General features: G+C 46.6%; 1 protein-coding gene across 1 annotated transcript in view; it reads right to left on the bottom strand.

Moving 5' to 3' along the window:
- Window positions 1–9,253, bottom strand: part of RAB6B (RAB6B, member RAS oncogene family) — a 46,982-nt gene extending 37,729 nt beyond the window's left edge. Inside the window, exons 1-2 of the mRNA XM_014518685.2 lie at window positions 9,175–9,253; window positions 8,843–8,901 (exon numbers count right to left, since the gene is read on the bottom strand). Of these exons, the coding sequence (XP_014374171.1) occupies window positions 8,843–8,901; window positions 9,175–9,253 (138 nt within the window). The remainder of the gene's footprint in view (window positions 1–8,842; window positions 8,902–9,174) is intronic.
- Window positions 9,254–20,217: the final 10,964 nt, after the last annotated feature.

Raw genomic sequence — 20,217 nt, 5'->3', positions numbered from 1 at the left:
ACACTGACATGAAAGCAGTGCAAAAGCATTTAGTCCGCTTTAAAGTGTCATGCATACATGCCTCTCGTTTCGTTTACACAAGGCTTAACAAAGTGCAACTGTGCACGGGGCACTGGAAGCCAATGTGCGTGCGTGGCTTGGCAGGCCCTGTGCAGCTGATCTCACAGAACAGACCTGTGGGACCTGATGGCAGCCTGTGCAGGCAGACTCCACTGAAGGGAAAAAAAACGTGGCGAGCCTGATCTTTTTTTTCTTTTGTCTCTCCGGAGCCTGCCTGCCTGCCTACCTGAGCTGTGCAAGGACCCGGTGCTTCCCTCCGTGGCTGTGGTGCTTCCCTCTGCAGCTGTGGCACCCCCGGGACCGCCCGGGCTGGGTGCCAGTGGGCGGGTGCCCCCGTGCAACTCAGGGACCACTTGGCCCGCCAGCAGCTGGCAGCTCAGCCCCTCCTCCCCTGCCGAAGAGGCAGGTAAGGATCGGCCCCCCACCCTTGTGTACACACCACGGGGGTTTAGTTTGGTTTAATTCTTCCTAAATTGAAGCAGTGTTTTTAAAAACCCACCGTTTCAATTTAGGGAGAACTAAATCGAATTAAACCCTCGTGGCTTGTACAAGCAGCCCATGTGACCAGCCAGCTTTCTGCATCTCACCAGCAGGTGTTCAGTCAAACAAGGTTTGAGAATTGCTGCCTCAGAGAGAAATGGGTCAGTTAATCTGGACAGCTTTTGCTACATGGACTAAGTATGAGAGTTTCCAGTTGCAGCAGTGCAAATCCCCATAATGCGTATCCAAGACTAAAAATAAGTAGTACACCTTTATCAGGATAGGCTTTGGTTGCAGCAGCTGTGATCAAGGCTAGTCTTAACCCAAGGCACCAAAGAGAAATAACAGGAAAACAGTATGCGAAATGTAGTAATTTGACTATAAGCAGAAACATAGCAAAAACATATTCCCTCCCCTGGCCTCCCATTCTTTCTGTAAACAGAGAATCATATCTCTCAGATCAGCTACTGCAGTGGCATGTGCTGTGAACTTGCCCAGCCAGAGCTTCCAAGCATCTTATCTCGTTCCCCCGACTTCTGAGCAGAGACGGTAAAGTGCCTTTCTGCTCCTACCTTCCCTTATCACTCCTCTTTTTAAGGGCACCTTTTCAAATTAATATTCATCTACTAAAAAGGCCAACAGTATAGTTGAGTTGCTAGCATCGCCAGCTTGGTCTTCCCAAAACCAATGTGCCATTTCAGTAGCTGGGAAGGGAGGATGTTTCCGAGTGCTGCAGTGCCCCATAATCAGTGTTCCCTTGTTTTGTGCATTTTTTCTCCGTGCTCAAGACTAGAAGAGATAGTCTCAACCCTGATGCTCTTACCAGTTAATTTGGAGACATACTGCATCAAGGGTGTTCAGGGCACAATTCAGAAGGAAGAGGGAGGTGCAGACTAAGATGCACATGGACTGCTTTTATTTATTCTTTTTTATTGTTGTTATATTCCTTTGTCTCATATCTTGTCTTCATTATTTCTGCCTTTGGCTTGCATGAATTCTGGTACGTCTGTGCTGGTGTCACTGCCCAACTGTTCTTTTTATTTTAAACATATCTTAATTCAGTTTTGTTTTGTGTTTTAGTTTCCTGTTCCATAATATTTCTTGAGAAATCCATGGGAAGCCATGTGTTGAAAGAGCTTCGTTTAAAGATTCCCCCCCTGTGTCTTTCCTGCTTGCCCACTTTATGGTCCATATGCTGTCATTTCTAGATGCGTGCATGGTGGGGGGTGGCTCCTCCGCTGCTCTCAGTCTTTCCATGGACCCCAACACCCTTGAAGGGCACAAGGTTGGAGAGGGGCAGGGTTCATCCAGGGTGTTTTAGGAGGGTGATCCCTGTCCCTCCCACTGAGGGTGCAGGTAGGAGTGCTCTGGCCTCTGGCCATGTGCTGCTCTCTGAGCTCTCCCAAGTGCACACCTGCACCCCAGGCAAGGGACAGGGCTCTGGTCCTCTGTGCTTGGGAACTAGGGCAAGATGGTCATGGGGTCACTGTGCAACAGGACCACAGCAAGAGCAGACTGTTCTGGCAGCCAGTGTTAAAACTTTCCTGTCGATGGGGTGTGAATAACTTGAGTAGGATTTAGAGCTCCCAGCCCTGTGGAGGTGGGAAAACAGGGGCCGGGTCACTCTCTGAAAATCTGTTTTCAATTCTAGGATTCAATCAGTATGACTGAGCACTTCTGAGAAGATCTGGGGCTTCCTCATGTAATGGCTTACAGGGGGTTTCTGGCCTCGGGGAGGGATCAATGACCTGTAGTGCTTGTCTATACCGGGGCATGCAACCTCCTGACCAGTGGTGTGGGGTTGCTCCATAGGCCAAATCCAACGTGGTGTTGGCATGAAGGGCATGGTGTGTGGGTCCGACTCCATGTGCCTGGATCTGGCTGCATGCTGGCTTAACCCCACATCCATGGATCTGACTGGGCTCACCCCTGGAACTGGCCCAATCTGGCATGCAGAGACATGTTATCTGGCTCGTAGGACTCTCCACAGGCCCAGAAATTTGGCAGCAGGGAAATGGAAATGAATGCTGTTGCCACTCCCCTGACACCAAATTTCTGGAACCAAGGGGAGCCCCACAGGCTAGATGACACAGCCTGCAGGCCAAGGGCTTGGCACCCCTTGTCTACGTTATGGTGGCAGTAGGTCCTGGTAAAGCATGCCACACCAGCTGAGATGTGTGAAACCTAGAAAGCAGCCAATGAGATCACTCTGAGATCATTTCTAGCCCCAGCTCTCAGGCACAGCACACAAAAGGCAGGCTTCAGAGGAAGCCAATTTTGGAATTAGCTTGTTTGTGGTTAAAATTAAAACGAATTTGCAGCCTCTGCACCTCCCCAAATCTAATGTTTGGGCCCAACTTTGGATCTACCGCTATTCACAACATGAAAAAACCTCACTGTGGAATGGCTGAGGGCAACTGCTTTCGAGCAGGCAACGACATTTTGGAACTGTTGAGGTCATTCATAATTGTCATCTTCCCATTACTCTCCGTGCCGTGCAGTGTGAAATTGATTGCACTTTTCTACTAATTTGGGTAGTCAGAAAAGAAATAGAAGTCACCAAATTATTTCACTTGGAAGGGTGCCCATTAAATATTTATAGAGCAGAGCTATTGTTCATGTCTGGAGAATTCAACATGGCCATAATGGACATGAGGGAGCCTTTAACGAACCAGTCGATATGGCCTGTTCATGCTATGCCACTCCCGTGATGCATTTCTAATTGCTTGTAAAAGGTGAATGAGTAGTTTGTTCACCTCAGTAAATCGCAGCATTGATCAGGTCAGGTGGCCCTGTCAACCCAACATCACTGAGGAAACGCCTGCTAAATGCCATCAGGCCTTTTATCTTGACTAAAATGCATCTCCTCGTAAGAATGGCATGTTGTAAACACACCATTTCTTTGGGAATCCCCACTAATTAGAGCTCAGCAAATTGTTCTTGGTGAATCGTACATATATGGGAAAAAGTGGTTTCAGTTCTCTCCAAACTACAGTAAACTCTTTGGTAACCGGCACCTTACAAGCTGGCATGCTCTGTTAACTGGCATGCTGGCTTGTAAAGAAAAGTGAAACCAGAAGTGCCCACTGTGGCACTTCCGGTTTCTCTGAGCCCCCACGGCCTGGGGGCATAACAGGCTGCACGGGGCTGTGCAGCGCCCACTTCCCTGTCCCGCAGGGCCCGCGGAAGGGGTGGTGATGCCGTGGGAGGGGCGGAGAGATGCCCCAGACACGGCAGGAGAAGCGGCAGCCGGGGCCGCTCAATTAACCGGCATATTTTGTTATCTGGCATCCCTCATTCCTGGGGGATGCCGGATAACAGAGCTTTTACTGTACTTGTGAATTTGGGTCAGGTTTGCTGAAAAATGTTGATCAGGGGGAAAAAGACATATGACTGGGCAGTGGATATTGTGGGCTATAGGCTCTATAGGAAGGATCGGCTTGGGAAGAAGGGTGGAGGGGTGGCCTTCTATGTGAAAGAGCAGTACCCCTCCCTGCGGGTCACGTTTGATTGCATGGGGAAGGTCCCCTGAAACCCTCTCAGTCAAGATACAAAGGGGCTTAGGAGAAGGGGACCTGATGGTGGCAGTCTATTATAGACCTCTCTACCAAGAAGGGGAGAGTGACCAGGCATTCTCCAGGGAACTGACCGAGGCAGCCAGGACTAAAGACTTGGTTGTCCACATGAAATCAGTCCTGAACAGGTGAAGGCACTCTTAGGACATGTGTATGTTTTCAAGTCTGCTGGGCCAGATGACCTGCACCCAAGAGTCCTGAAAGAACTGGATTAGCTCATAGCGGTGCCTCTGGCGAGGCTGTTTCAAGAGTCACGGAACTCAGGAGTGGTCCCGAACAACTGGAGCCGTATGAAGGCTAACGTGGTACCCATCTTTAAGAAAGGGAAGAGGGACGACCCTGCAAACTACAGACCAGTCAGTCAGACTTTGGTCCTGGGAAAGATCTTTGAAAAAATTGAGAAGAAGGCCATCAACCACAAGCTTGTAGCTAGTGGGGTATTAATAAGCAAACAGCATGGCTTTGTCGAAGGGAGGTCATGCCTAACAAACCTGGTGTCCTTTTATGACGAGGTAACTAATCAGCTGGACATGGGACATGAGGTTGACATCATCTACCTAGACTTCAGCAAGGCCTTTGATACTGTTTCCCATGAGATTTTCTCAATTAAGTTGGAGGGTACTGGCCTAGACCAGTCTACAGTGAGGTGGGTTGGCAACTGACTCAGAGGCCGATCCTAGAGAGTTGTAATCGATGTGATGGCCTCATCCTGGAGGGCTGTCTCCAGTGGTGTCCCCCAGGGATCAGTGCTTGGGCCCGTGCTCTTTAACATCTTTATCAATGAGTTGGATGAGGGAGTGGAAAGCACAATGATTAAGTTTGCGGATGACAACAAGCTGTGGGGAAATGAGGGCATATCTGAGGACAGGGTAAGGATTCAGGATGACCTTGACAGGCTGGCCTTATGGGCTGAATGCAATTAGATGGGATTCAACAGGGACAAGTGCTGGGTCCTTCATCTGGGTAGGAAGAACCTTCATCACAACTATTCGATGGGAGGTGGTCCACTGGCTGACACTGCATCTGGAAGGGACCTGGGGGTGACAATCAACCAGAAGATGAATATGAGCCAACAGTGCGATGAAGTCGCCAGCAGGGCAAATACAAGTCTGGTGTGCATCAGTCAATGTATTGCCAATAGATCCAGGGAGGTGCTCCTCCCCGCTCTATTTGGTGTCGGTGAGGCCACAGCTCCAGTTCTGGGCACTTCAAGAAGGATGTGGATAAACTCGAAAGGGTACAGAGAAGGGCCACCTGCATAATCAGGGGCCTGGAGGATAGGCCCTATGAGGAGAGACTCTGGGTATTGGGTTTGTTCAGTCTGAGTAAGAGAAGATCTGTTCAGGTCCCTCCTGACCCTAGCTACTATGAAACGATGAAGACTGAGAGGTGACTTGATAGCCGCCTATAAGTATGTCAGGGGCGAACACCATGACCTAGGGGAGCAACTCTTCAGAAAGGCACCCCTTCAGAGGATGAGGACCAATAGGCACAAGCTAGCTGAGGAAAAATTTAGGCTAGACATGAGGAAAAACTTATTTTCCGTAAGGGTATCTAGAATCTGGAACACACTCCCAGCAGAGGTGGTGCAGTCGCCATCCCTGGAGATGTTCAAAAGGAGGCTGGACAAGTACCTCATTGAGCTTGTTTGAGCCCAGTTAACTCTTGCCCATGGCAGGGGACTGGACTTGATGATCTTACAAGTCCTTTCTGGTCTCTCTTTCTATGATTCTAAAAAAGTGACACTATTTGGGGCTTTATTCACAAAACTACCAGGAGGGTAGATGGTTTCCCACCTTTATCCAACAGCCAAAGGATAAGAACCCTTACCCAGGATGTGAGAAATGTCATGTTTTCATTAAATAAGTGACCAAAATGAAATGGTTCAGTTTGGATTGAATGGAAAATTCTGGGCTGAACAAATTAAAATGTTATAGCTTTTTCATTTTGGGAAAAAAACATCCAGTTTGGTCTGATCTGAACTGAACTGAAATTCCTTTTGATGTTTCTGGGATCTTTTTTGTTTGGGTTCAACTTCCAAATCAAACCCCCACCCCCACTCCACCAAAAAAGTCAAATACCTGCATGACCCTTTCCCTAATCGGAGGAAATAAAAAATGTCTCCAGGTCAGGCACTGAGAACAAAGAGGAAAGCAGGGAGGGAAGTAGGGATTTCACAAAAATGACAATGACAATGACCAAATTCTCTGTTTTGCTTGCTTCAGCATCTTCCCCCTTTCTCTCCACTTTTGCCCAGGAAAACTGCTCCAACTTCTCAGCAGTTGCACTCAAGTGTAATCATTAGCATGATGGCACTTTCAGTTTAAGGTAAGTGATAGGCATAGAAGTTTTCTTGCCTAAGAGTCCTTGGGCCAATATATTCTAATTAGCTAACGTTCTGTTTGTTAACACAGGGGAAATGTGCTTGGTATAGGATTTGATAACTCTGTAGTGGGTAAACATTGCTTTATTTATGTATCTTACACCTGAAGAGCACCTCCAAACCACCTGTCTACTTCTGGGGAGCAACCCGACTGGACTGGCCCCAGGCAGAATGCAGAGGAGCCACAGGGACCATTCTGCTGGCCAAGGATTGACTAGAGTACCACATGCTCCATCCCTGCCCCTGACATACAACCCATTCAACGTGGTGCACTGTTCCCTTCTGGCCTTCCAGTTGGCACCAATGAGCCTGGCCCAGCCTTGGCTGATGGGGCCTGGATTTCTAGTCTAGATAGGAAGAGTACATTCATCAAAAAACAGGTCTCAGGTGATGGCTCTGCCCCACCCACAGGTGTGGCACACAAACTGGTCCCTGGCATAGCCGCCAAGGTCCTCACACTAGCCAGTGATTGCTTTATGCCACCTGGCAGCTTCCCAAATACCGAGGGAATCTCCACTTCTCCTTTCCAGCTGGACGTGCCGACTAGATTTCTCCAGGTCTCCCAGATATGCTCTCTAATCCATCAGCACTGCTCCCTGGCCCTTTGGGAGCTCTGTCATAACAATAGCCTAAGTTCTCTTCGTTGAGAGCTTTTTTACTTTTTCAGAGACATCTCATGCTCTGATCTTTCGAAAACAATCTGGGGTAGGCCAAGCCAGCCAGCTGGAGTCTGTTTCTGGTATCTTTGTGTGACATGCACATTGGGATCTAAACCCCAAACCTTTTGAACAAAGTGTGCAGGGGTCCCATATACTAGCAGCAATACTATGATGTCTTAGCTCTGCCTAAAAAGTTTGCCTCTCCACTGCCCCCTGAGCTCTGTGTAGGTAGAGCACAAGTAGGAAATCCTGCCCTTAGGTCCTGCTGCCAGCTCCTGTAAATGGAGGAAGGGGAATACCCCTCAAAAGGGACTTGTGTGGGCTGCAGGCAAGGGCAGGTGTGGTTGCTGCAAAGATGCAGTAGGCATGCATATGGACTCTGCAAGGCTTGTAGAAGCTTTAAGTATTACCACTGCCCTGCTCTCTTGTCCCTAAGACATCTACTCCCGATCTGGTCTCATGTATCATCGTGAAGGGCTGGCTTCTGAAGGACCACAGATGGATTCCTACAGCCATGAAATTTCTCTAACATCATTAACATGGAGGCAAGACTTTTAGGCCATGCATCACTTAAAAGTTCATGTTAGTTCTTTTGTAACAGGAGCTGCCAGCATACACATGCTGTGATTGATATCTTCATCTCTTAGCTAAATGACATTTCATTTTTCTTTTTCCATCCATCTCTGGATGAGTGCAAAGCCTCTTGATGCAAACAAGTCTGGAGAACATGGAGATGTAGTGAAAGGGGGAGATATATGAGACATCTGGAGGCAGTTACAAGGTGTTTTCTGTTGGTTGTGGGGTGATACTGTTCATCCCACAAGCAAAGGAAAGAAAGATGGGAAATCCCATGGTTTGCGTGCACCAAAGAAAAAAAAGAAGTACAGCCTTTTTTCTTTTACATTCCAAGGCACTTCAGTGAGAAACTGGTGCACAAAGCGGAGTTGGGATACAAAGAATTCAGGTCTGGTTCTACTCCAATTTAAGCTTTATGCTGAAGGAATTCCATTCACTACAGTGGGAACATTCCTGATTTATACTGGGAGAAATGTCAAGCCTCTAGCTTTAAACAAAGAAATGGTTTCTGATCAACCGTATCAGTGGAGACTTTTAAAAATCTGAGAAAAATCACAGCTGCCGTATCAGCACACATCTAGAATGCCAAGCAATCATGGTTACCAACCTCATGTAAGAAAAAAAACCTACCAAATGTGCTGAGCGGTCTCGTTAGGATGGCTGTAAGGAGCATCAGTGCCTGCAGCTGCAGGGGGAAGGACGGCACTGCCTGAGAATAGGTAATGTAAGCAGAAACCAGACTGCACTCATATCAGTCATTACCAGGAAGCTGGCTGGTAGCCAGTTTAAGCACCTAATAGAAATGCATGTGCTGTACACACTCTTATTCACCAGCTGGGAGCCTCCCTTAGCAGGCCCAGCTGATTTCATTCACGTATAAAGAATCAGATGCAAGTACATAGATGCCAATGCTAATCTTCAACCAGGCAGCTCAGGTCACCATGCTAGATTTACATGTGAGCAACATCTGCACATCCATTACCAGCCTCTTACTTCAGTTGCAAACTGACTCTGGTGCTCTGCAAAGGGCATGGTTATCAATCAGTGGGGTAGGTGGCCACAGAGGTGAGCAATACTCCAGTGCCAAAAGAGAGGAGAAAAGGTCTCACCTGATACGTGTTGTCAAAACTGTCATACATGAACCTTGTGATCAGGGATGTCTTCCCAACTGCAAGAGAAAGAGGAAAAAAACCATTAGGTAGAGAAGTTTGAAGTAAAGGTTTCTCCTTGTTCTGGATTATTTTCTTTTAAGGCCCTCTGGAGAAAGGTAAAGGAAACATTTCAGTAACTTGCAGCACGTGCGGGTGAGCTCAGACTTATGCACAGGTTCTGAGCAGACTGCAAGTGAGCATGAAACGAGAACAGTTCAGATGGAAAAGCTCTGGGGACCATCACCAAAACTGTGATGATCAGACCTTTTCTGGTGTTGGAACATGATTACGTCCAAAAGGCACATGCTTGCTCTTCAGGCCTTGGCTAATTTCCTGCTGTTTAATCTTCCCCCACTGCTGGCAGCGCATGGGTTTGCCAAGGCGGAATATAACCGATTTCTCCAGTTGTCAACTATGGAGGTGGACTTTACCACAATGACTCCAGAGCCATAGCACATATCTGCCGTGCTGGTCTCTACTGCTGCCCAGCTTCCTTTACCGTGTCCTAGCTTTTGAGTTTGTTGTTTTCAAGGTGCAGAGGGAGCAGCTTCTGGCATGGCTTTCTCCTTCCATGCTTTCTCCCATGGAGAAACACATTTACCATTGTGGTGGGGTTTCCTTTTGCAAGAAGCTAGCTCTGTGGGGCCAGACCCTCCTCAGGCATAAATCAGATAGCCTGCTGATGCCAGTGGGGCATTGCTGTGTTACACCACATGAGGATCTGGCCTTCTCTGTATGGTCTTTTCCTCTTTTTTTGGTACATTACATTTTAATCAATCTGTCATGTTTAGGGAGTCCAGTTAAATATTACATTGTTAATTCCTCTCTCTTAATCAGGGCTGGTTATTTCTGGTTATCACACTATTAATTTTCAGCTGCAACTATGAATTTGTTATGGGCCAATCTGCAAAACAACCGCCCCCCCAAAAAAACCAAACAAAAAACAAGCCAAAAGACAATTCAGATAAGCTTCTGCTGAGCATTTGCACTGGGAGATCCCTCCCCAGGCAAATCACCCCCACTCTTGTAAGGTTCACCCACACCACCAGACACCTCCTGCTCAGATTCCCTGGAGACTGATAAACTTGGACAGATGTGGATGCAGGCATGGTCTTGTGTCCAGTATGGCTGAGCACCCTCAGGTGGAAAATGGGTTTGGCAAGCAACCCACTGAGCAAGGAGAGGGCCTACGATCCCACAGGTGAAAGCAGTTTGGGAGCTGCAAGCACACCTATGAATCAAGCATTTTACACATGGCCCTTCACTCAGGGCTTGTTCCAAGTGAAAACCTGCCACTGACATCAGTGCTTTTCAGAATGGGTCCTGAACATCCCGTTTTGCTCCCTGTGCCCCTCAAGCACAGACTTGCTGGAGAAGGCAACCTATGGCAACGTCTCCTCCCCCATCTCATAAGGTGATTCTGCATAGGGTTCAGGTCCAAAATTTTTAAGGCTCTTTTCCATCTTAAGAGGGCTGGTTGGAGCACAGCTGCCCCTCAGCCTGCGGGGACAGGAATGGACACTATGATGGAGATTCACATTAATTTCTGACTGTGTTCAGGCTGAGGTGTTAAGAGGACAAACTCATGACATTGGGCCTGGTGAGAATGAAATGCATTCTGTTGGGGATGGTGAACTTCGTGAACCGAAACAGATACAAATGGCTAAGAGATCCCACAAAGGCAGGGCAGACTCCCTCAGGGTCACACTATGCAACATGCTGTGGTTCCTTCACACCAACTAGATGGCATAAAGGAACGGTAAGGATGGAGCCAGCTGCAATAAAATGCCTTTTGGATAACTGGGTTGTACAAGAGGTGCAAAACAGATTTACCCCACTCTTCTGTGCAATCCCTTTTGTAAGGGGCCTGGGCCGCTGAAAAAGCCAGGGCTATTACAAACCAACATGATTTTAGGCAGCCCTGGGGCACGGGTCAGAATAAATACAGGGGGTGCAAAAGTAGCTCAATTTATTGGCTCAGGTCAGGTTTTAATCACTCAGCACTGCTGGATTGTCTGAGGAGGAACAGCAAGAGTTGATCACTAAGTAATCAATAGTGTTGATCCCCTGCCCTTTCTCCTTGGGCACATTATAGGGCTTTACTGATACACACCTGCAGCTCTAGTCCAAATAAAGCCTGGCATAGGACTGGCCAACAGGTGAAAAGGAATAATGTTTATGAACACAGTATGATTCCTATTGATACCCAGTCACTGCTAACAACATTCAGGCAAACAATGTCAGGCACAAGCCAAGCATTTGCTGAGCTCTCATTACATTTCAAACTGACATAAGAGCCCAAGAAACCTAAAAAATGCAGTCTGCAAACTCCAATCTCCAGTTTTACTGAAGGGCACTAACAATGTACATGGAGTTTACAATAAAAAGCAACAGTGCAGGCCAGAAAGCAACCACAAAGGATATCACTTGGAAGCCTGAATTTCGGCACCAGTAGTTATAGCCTTGGGATTATATTTAGATCTTGAACTGATAGAGCTGTAGCCAGCAGTAGATACAGTGGAGAGTGAAAACCCGGTCTTGCTGAAGAACATGCAGACATTTTCAAAGTAGCTCAGCTGTTCTCTGGAGGAAAGAATATGTCTTTCATTATGCCCAAAGTCTCTGTGCAACAAAAAGGTAGAATATGCTTGCCTCAAATGGGAATTAGACCATACAATACTCAGGTATCACATTACTAAAGTGTGACAGAATCTGCATATTTGGTCAGCTTGTGTAGATAAATTCAGGCAATCTGCCTAGAACCTGGCAATCCTAACCAAATGGTAAAATGAGCCTCAAAAGACAGACAAAAAGGCTCACTGGTGTTTTTTATATCAGCACAGTAGAAATTAAAATCAGAGTATCCTGCAATGAACCTGCTTTAATGGCTGAGCTGTTTGAAAAATGGAAACCTGAGTTAATTTAAAATGGTAATGGTTCTATGTTGCTTTGGTTTCGCAGGTTGGAAATACACCCAGTGAGAATACTAATGACATTTTTTGCTGATATTTTCTTCTGTTCTTGCAAGGCATCAGAATGACCAAGGACATTTTTTCATTTAGCAAATGCTCAGTTTTCACTAAACAAAATATTCTATTAGCTGTCTCAATAACACTTGAGATATTTATTGGACAGAACTATTTTAAAATAATAATAAATAAAAAGCTAGACAAATTTGCAAAAAAAAAGAGTCAGCATATTGATTTTTTTTTAAAAAGAATTATTTATTTGAACAAATGACTTTTTCAGGGGAAAAGCTTTTGATCATCTCTACTCAACTCATCAGAACCAATCGCTTTGAGCTAAGGATACTGCCAGTCCAGCCTTAGCTTGATTTTGTAGCTGTGGCTGTGTAGCTTGTGCTATCTTGCAGGATTCATGAGACACAGGAAGGGCTCAGTGAACCCCAAGCCCCTGCCTATTATTTGGTAGCTCAAAAGAAGACGGTAATGTAAATCATTCATGCAGTTCTCCAGAGGTCACTTGAGAATGGTGTGCAGCATGTTAGCCCAGGCCATAGCATGATCTGCTTTCTAGCTAGAAACATCCAACAGCCACCTTTTCTGAATGAGGTCACACCTGACTGAGCTGAATTCAGTGTGATAATGGATATGGAAATTACCCAGAGTCACAATGAGCTATAGGCTGTCTTTGAGGCTGTAACAGACCCTGGTGTGGGGAGAGATTGGGGGGAAAGAGGCGAGGGGGAAGACGCCAGTCCCCTCTGATGTTTGGGAGCACCCCAGGCCGGGGTAATGCTCCTACCTGCTCTGAGCAGCACTGGCTGTAGTCCTGTGGGGAGGATCCTGTTTACACGCACACTGAAGATATAAAGAGGTATTAAAATGGTAGGTGGAAAGACCTTGGGCACACCTGCTTGCAACAGTCACAGTGGCAAATCTAAGCAGCAGTTCCCGACAGCCCACAGCAGCAGCCCGTTACAGGGGTTTGCAGGGAAACATCTAAGTATGTCTCCCCATGGTCCTCCTATGCGCGCCTGTGCCGCTGTCCTGCATCTTCCTGCTGTAGCTGCTCCTGGCCTCTTCCCCACTGGAGGCTCTCTCTCCAGTCAGCTCCCAGCCTTTTGCTCGCACCCCACAAGCTGCTTGCTACCCGGGTCACCCACCTCCACCCACTCCCAGACTGGTCCCAACACCAGGTTTCCTCCTGAGCCTGGTCCCTGTGGCCTCAGCAGGTGTTGGTGTTCCCTGTATGCTGGGGATGAAGGAGCCCTTTGCTGGCTGAGGGCTGAACGGCCTCTGTAATGTGCCAGCTGGTTCATGCAAGTTATCTACTCGCCTGGCCATGTTTGCACCAAACTTGCTTGAAGTTAGTACTCTGCTGCAAGTGAGCACTGCAGCAAGATGAAGGAATTCCTTTGAGCTGAGCAGTGGCTCTTTCCAGAGCACATGAGGCTGGGACTCAAGGAATTGGTGTCAAAAGCCTGTTGCCTGCTTGGAGCTTACAAAGACGTGTTGAATGTGACGGGCTGGCTGGTAGTGATTTGGCCCAGGGGTTTTGAAAGGGTAAAAGATGATTGGAGGACTTGGGATTCCCTTTCCTCACCAATCAGGCCCCAGAGACTCACCCTCCGTGTCCTTTGATTGGCCCCTTGGGTCACCTGGAGGGGGATAAAAGGGATAGCGAGGCTGACTCAGGAAAGACCAGTGAGGGACCACAAGGAAGGAGCTTCAAGGAGCTGGCAAAGAGCTGGGCTAGTGCGGTGGGAGCAGTTGCCCCAGAAGCACCTGAAGGAGTGGGACCTGCAGGCAGCAGTTGGACCCTCAGCAGCGTGGGTGTGTGGCTGGCAGGAGAGGCTCCCGCTGGGCTCCAGGATCACCTATGAGAGGCTGCAGCTAGCAGGAGAGGCTCCCTAGCTCCAGCAAGGATCTGAGCAGTGACCTGAGAGGTTCCCAGCTCTGCTTCCAGCTCCTCCAAGAGACCAGGCAGCTCAATGTGAGGCCGGGGCTCCGGGAAGGTCAAGACCCCTAGCAGCTCAGAGCAGCACCAGCACCAGCACTGGTGGCTGTGTGACAGAGTGTCTGCTTACCATGTGGGAGATGCAAATTCAAGTCCCAGTCCCAGCTGGGATGACTCGGGGTGAGTGAAGTGACAGGGAGAAATTCTTGTTGCAGTGGAAAGGGGCACTCTCTCCCCCTTCTCCAGGTACCTAGGCCTTGTTATTCCTTGTTATTTGACATTTTGTATTTTGTGCCCTTTATATTTCGCCCACCAGTATTGTTTGTTCTGCTGTTTGTGTTTTATATTTTATTAACCCTGTCTTTTGTCTACCGGATGAATATGTCTATGATTGTAAGTGTCTAACCTTTGTTGAATCCTGCCCCCTCGGGGCATTGTAGTGTCCCCTATACCCCTGGTTTATACTGGTTATGTTCCCAGTACTGTTCTCTCCTTAAAAGGTATATGGATAAGTCCCCATTAGTGATCTGGCTCTGCTCTATAGGGGGAGGAGGGTCCCTACACCTCCCACAGCACTTGTGCACCTGCTCTGATCCCTTCAACTGGAGAGGGGGTACCTCTTGGAGTACTGCGGGGTTACACAAAGAATGGAAGTTGTGTGGCAGAGGAGGGAAGGGATAGCAAACACTGGTTAAGCAACAGGGCCTGGAAGAAGACAGCAGGGCCTGCACAAGGAATGATGGAGCCATGACACTGGTCTGAGACACCTTGCTGGGGTCAGCTGTCCAAGGGTAGGGGAACCAACTACCACAGCTAAGCAGCAAAGGGATCAGAAAGGAACATCCAACAAGATAACATGTGGCAGTGCTGAACCTAAGGACCATGGTCCTATTTGCCATTCAGGAGGAGGCAACCTGGCAGACACCAGAGCTGAAGAACCACCGGCCAATGCTCTTCTGATCAATCTAAAAAGACAGTGGAATAAGGAATAAGAGCCCTACAAACACTGCCTGTCTGCTATCGCCCTCTGCCTCAGTTCTGCCCATCTCTTTGTTCATCTAGGGACACTAACGGTGTGGAAAGCACCTACCATATTGTGGACACTGCCCTACACTAATAATAACTAACTGATAGCTATTATTAGTGTAGGGCACTGTCCACAATACCTTGCTTGGTGGCACTGTCAGGAATGTCTGGCAGGGGAATATGTACCGATTCTTCTCACCCCAGCATAGCTGCCATTTATGCTGGCTGGCAAAAACATGACTCAGTTTTCACGTCCTTTTACCTCTGGGCTTAGGGAGTGCTCACCTCAACCCGCTAGGAAAGGATCACTAACATGAGCACCACCATTCACTTTGTGTAGCATTAAACGGTTCCCCAGAGTAGGGGATGCCCTCTAGGCATCCTAGAGGGACTTCTTCCAGCGTTTAGGATGTATTGAGAAAATCTAGCTCTTCACAGCCCCCCACAATAATGAAAACAACAGACTCCCTGATTATACTAAATGCATGGTAAAAAAGGGAAATGTTAAAAAAAAAACCAAAAAAAAAACCCCTCTTAATTTAAAACCATCTCCTGAGCACATGGCTGTTAATTAAGAAACTATGTAATGCCATTCACCAGGCTCCTTAATTAAATATGCTAATTCCCTCTGTGTTGTGCCTTCTGACAAGGCTGGATGCTTCTCTAGGTTTAATAGTTGCACTGGCATGCAGCTACACCGGAGGGATGAGGGCTCGTCTGGGTTCCGGCTCAGCCATCGATTCTAGCGTGAAAACTCAGATGATGGATTGTAATGCAAAGGGATGGATGGCAGTCTGGATGGTACAGCCAGATGGCTTGGCCAACCAGCAATCCAGGATCTCCATCAGAGGCCACGTTGAGGGGACGGGTTTGGTCTCTAGAGGGCCAGTCTCTCTTGTGCATGAGCCTGCAAGTGGGCTCACAACATGGTGATCAGGTGCCTCCAAGGGGTGCTGAACTCTCATAAGAGTGACCCAGAAGGGAGATTTGCAGTAGGGACCCCACCACATTACCAGCTGTTGTGCTTTTCAGTTTCAGCTCTTAATGCTAAGAGAGCCTAACGCATAAGACTGTGACAGATGGAAGCTAACAGCTAAAAATGCTGGGGTACCAAATATCAGAGCAATAACACCGCCTACTCCCAAGCTCCAGAGCTGGCTCACTGGCCCTGGGTCTCTACTACAGCCACAGTTACCTACCCACCACACCAATGGATACAGCATTATACATCAGGACTGGAAGAAAGAAAAAGAAAAAGAGAGGAGAGAGAAAGAGGAAAAAAGAGCTTTTAATTGGAAATATCCAAATCCATTTTGGCAAAAGAAAAACAAATGTGGAATGAAAGAGAGCCAATGATCTCATCTCCATCTAAACTTCGATGTTTGATGTTGTGGCATTACGTTGAAATGGAACCAAATCAATACACCTGCTTCAAATTGTTGTTTTTTCAGGGTACTTCTCCTTTCTCTCTCCATTTCCTGCGCTCTTTCCCCTTAAAGGAAAAAGAGAACAGGAGGCTGAGAAAGGTGAGGAATCCCTCAAAACTGAAACTGGAAATATCCAAACCCAGTGTTACTTGCAGCTTTCAAAAAAAACAAAACCAGGCTTGTCCAATCAAGCCTACATGACAGAACTTCTCATTGACAGAATTGTAATCAAAATTTAATTTATTTTGAGTCAGTGCTTTCTCTTAATACAAAATTCCCTTGCTCATTGAAGATGTTTTTGCCCAATTTGTTTTTTGACCATTTCTGCTCCTAATTCAAGAGGCTTTACGCTCGTTCCCTGCATGGTCCAGAGCTCTCCCTCCACAATGAGGTGGAAAGTACAGCTGTGGAGCATTTCCTTTGCATGGTACATCTGGGGATTAGGAATATAGGTGGAGGGAGGGCAGGACAGCATGCTCATGGGGCCAGGACAGTGAGGGGTTCCAGGTTTTGTCTGCCTCTCAGTTTAGCCTGCAGGTACTGTTTTTTCTATTTTCTTAGTTGTCCTTCTTCAGAGGACAGGCAGGTACACTGCAGCATAATCTGCTTCTCAGTTTGCAGGAAGACAGGCTGGGGGCCTTCTGCAAATGGAGGGCAAGGGATGGAATAGCCACCAAAAGCACCCAAACCAAACAAATCTGATGACTTCTGAACTTTCCCACTGCTAACTTTTAAAATCAGGAATTCAGTCCTCTTTCAACGTGGCTACTAACAAAGTCAACCCTTCCTTCCACCCCCACCCGGGCAGAGGATCTGTACCTCTAGCCATTAGCTAATGACGTTAGTCTTCAGCAAAAAGACTCCCTGCCTTTTAACTATCTAGCTTTTGGCAACCCTATGTAATCCATTATCCAAATGGAGCCTCATCTAACCTCTAGCCAGGGTGGCAGATCACCATCTCCCTTCAGATGTCAAAGCACTTCTGATATGTCTCTCTAATTAACATCTACATAATGCCTTGAAACTCTAAAGCATTAGGCTATGCAGTAAATGTTAAGTTTTATTATCTTTGAAGTGCCTGGTAAGAATCCAGTCTATTGACTCCTACCTGTTTTACTCAATACATCAATCTCATATTTATTCAGTAAAGTCAGGGTCATGAGGCTGCTGCCATTAGCAGCAGCTGTAGTAGGCAAAATTTTCCACCACTAATAATCCTACCAATATCTTCCAGGGAGAGGACCACATGCCTCTAGCAAAGCAACACCTGCATGTCTTTATAATCTCTATGCGTTGTAGGGATTCAAGATCCATTGGTTGTTGCTATGTCATTGTTCAGTGTGTAACATGGCCTCACATGGAAGTAATGTACAGGCAACACTAGTAAAAAAATTTCCACTAAAATGTATTTTTTTAAACTAAAAATTAAGTGTTTGGTGATATGAAAATGTTCACAGGAAGTAAACACGATCCTTGAAAATTTTCAATTTGCAGTTGGAAAAAGCAAAATAAAAAAGCTTCAAATATTGAACATTTTGGCCCAAAAATGAAAACACTGAGTTTTAAACTGAACATTTCAATGTTTTTGGCAACTTTCACTTTTAAGCAGTTTTTGGCCAAATTTTGGGGACTTTTTTCAATGAAAAGTCTTCATTTTTTCTTGAAACTGTCAAAAACTAAAAAAATGCCCATTTTATGGTCAAATTTCCCACGTGGTAGGGGTGAAATATAATTTTCCCACCAGCTCTATTTAGATTAACTTCTGCTTAAAAATGGGATGAAAATGTTTCTCATCAGAACATTCCCACCTACACTCACAGCCATCCTACACAGCCTCTACAATTAAGTGCATCTGTAGTGATATTTGTTATGTATCATAGCATTCAAAAACATTGCCTCAAATGACTGCCTTTTAGGAACTGCTCTGCCAATAAGACCAACCCTGTGTCCAGACCAGTACCCTATTCATGATAGTACCAGACACTTCAGAGTAAGAATAAAAAATGTTGAAGAGGGCACTAATGGGATAATACCCACGTGGGAAGTTTTTCTTTTTTCCAATGACCCAGTGGTTGGCTTATTCCCTGGAACCTAAAAACATATATTCCTTGGTTCCAAATGTGAAAGTCAGTTGACTAACATCATTCAGCATGTTCTTATTATCCTTGTAAATGTGTAAGCTTTGGCCTTGTGATCTCTAATGTCAATGAGTTTTATACTATGGATGCACACTTTGTTACCTGTCATCCATTTTAATGCTCTGCCCATCATTTTCACACAACACCCCTTTATAGATGGATTTGGAGCAGCAGCTGTGATGTGGTGGGAAGTGCATGCAGGTTTTGGGGCAGGAGGTTCATTTGCGCCTGAGATTCAGAGGTGATGCCTGCTAGATCTCCTAGGAGCTGGTGAAATCCAGTTTGCTCAGACACAGCAGTACTGGGGCATGCATGAGGTGGGAGTGAGGGAGGAACAGCCCCGTGCCTTGTTAAGGAAAGCTCTTAGCTGAACCATTAGGACTGCCATCATGAATATGGAGTCTCTTGCACTGGAGATCCACACTACCAGAAAAGTTTGCTGTTTTATCAATGTGATGGATGTGAAAAAAGGTTTAAGGGCCAGATTAACTCAATTAAAATCAATGGTCTATTAGGTCAATGACCTGTACTAGACTGCATCTCTTACACCAACTTTAAGGAGTGCTGCACAGCCCTGGACTACCAGTCACTGTGAGATGCTGCAGTAGGTAACCTCTTGCTTCCCTCTCTTTTCCCCAAGCTGCTACTGAATGGAAAACACAGGTTACAAATATGGATTGTGTAAAATAACAGCTATTTATTACCAAACTAGATGAATAAAGGTTTAGCCCAGGAACAAAATGGACGTGTGGGCTCCTAGGAGAGTAATTTTACTTGGACCACTGCTATCCAAAAGCATTCTGAAGTAGGCTTCAGAGAAGAATGATTGCATTTCATTTAGTTGTGCGCCAGCTCTGCGCGCACACACATGCACACATATGTGTGCACCTACACCCACACAGCATTGCCTGAATGCTTCCAAGTATTTTTGTTGCAGTTCTCTGGATTATTTTTCTTACGTTTCTGCACTGTTGTTTTTGAGATGATGTCACCAAACCAGAACAGTGTATCCAAGGAACAGACGTGCTGTACCATCACACTATTAACAGCCTCATTATGCTTTTCATATTTTCATCTTTCCTTTTTTATCCAGTGTCCTACTGGATTGGCTTTCTGGACCGCTGCTCTGTACTGAGCAGGTCATTTCATTCAGCTCTCTTCAATTATACCCTGATCTTTTTTTCCCTGCATTTATAGCAGATTCAAAAATCAGAACCCAGGCAATGATGAAACTGGAGCAGAACAATTGAAAATGCTCCTCCACATTCTCCAAGCCTTCAATGCTCAGGAAAGGAGGCTGAACCACAAACAGAAGCCTGCGCTCTAGCAGAAACGGAGGCTCACATACTAGGAAATAGCTATCTTGGAGGACCCTGAAATGTAGGCCCCCTGCCTGGAGCCTGAATAATGGACTGAGGTTAGGTAAATCCATTACTAACTCCAAAGGGACCCTGTAGTTCTTCCTCATTCTCCTGTCCCGGAAATCAATTTTCTTTCCTTGTCTACTAACCACTCTCTCCAAGTCCTGCAACCCATCCTCTAACAGCTACCAACATCTCCTGCTCCCCTCCCCTCCCAGGAAGCCACAAATGGTTTCATTTCAGCAGTGACAACCTGTCCAACAGTATCCTCAGATTTGCCTCTCAAGTGTCTACCCCTCTTGAATCCTCCATTGGTGAAAGACCTAGCCAGCCCTCTCATTACAGCAGCCCCCACCCAGGGACAACCTACTTCCCTCCATCATCCAAGTCCCAGCCAAATCATCATCAGCAGGTCAAAACTCTTGTGCTCCCACCCTGGTGGCTGGCTGTTCTGTGCAATT

Source organism: Alligator sinensis, unplaced genomic scaffold, assembly GCF_000455745.1.
Source record: "Alligator sinensis unplaced genomic scaffold, ASM45574v1 scaffold1086_3, whole genome shotgun sequence".
Classification (NCBI taxonomy): Eukaryota; Metazoa; Chordata; order Crocodylia; family Alligatoridae; genus Alligator; species Alligator sinensis.
This window is presented reverse-complemented; position numbering and strand designations above follow the sequence as displayed.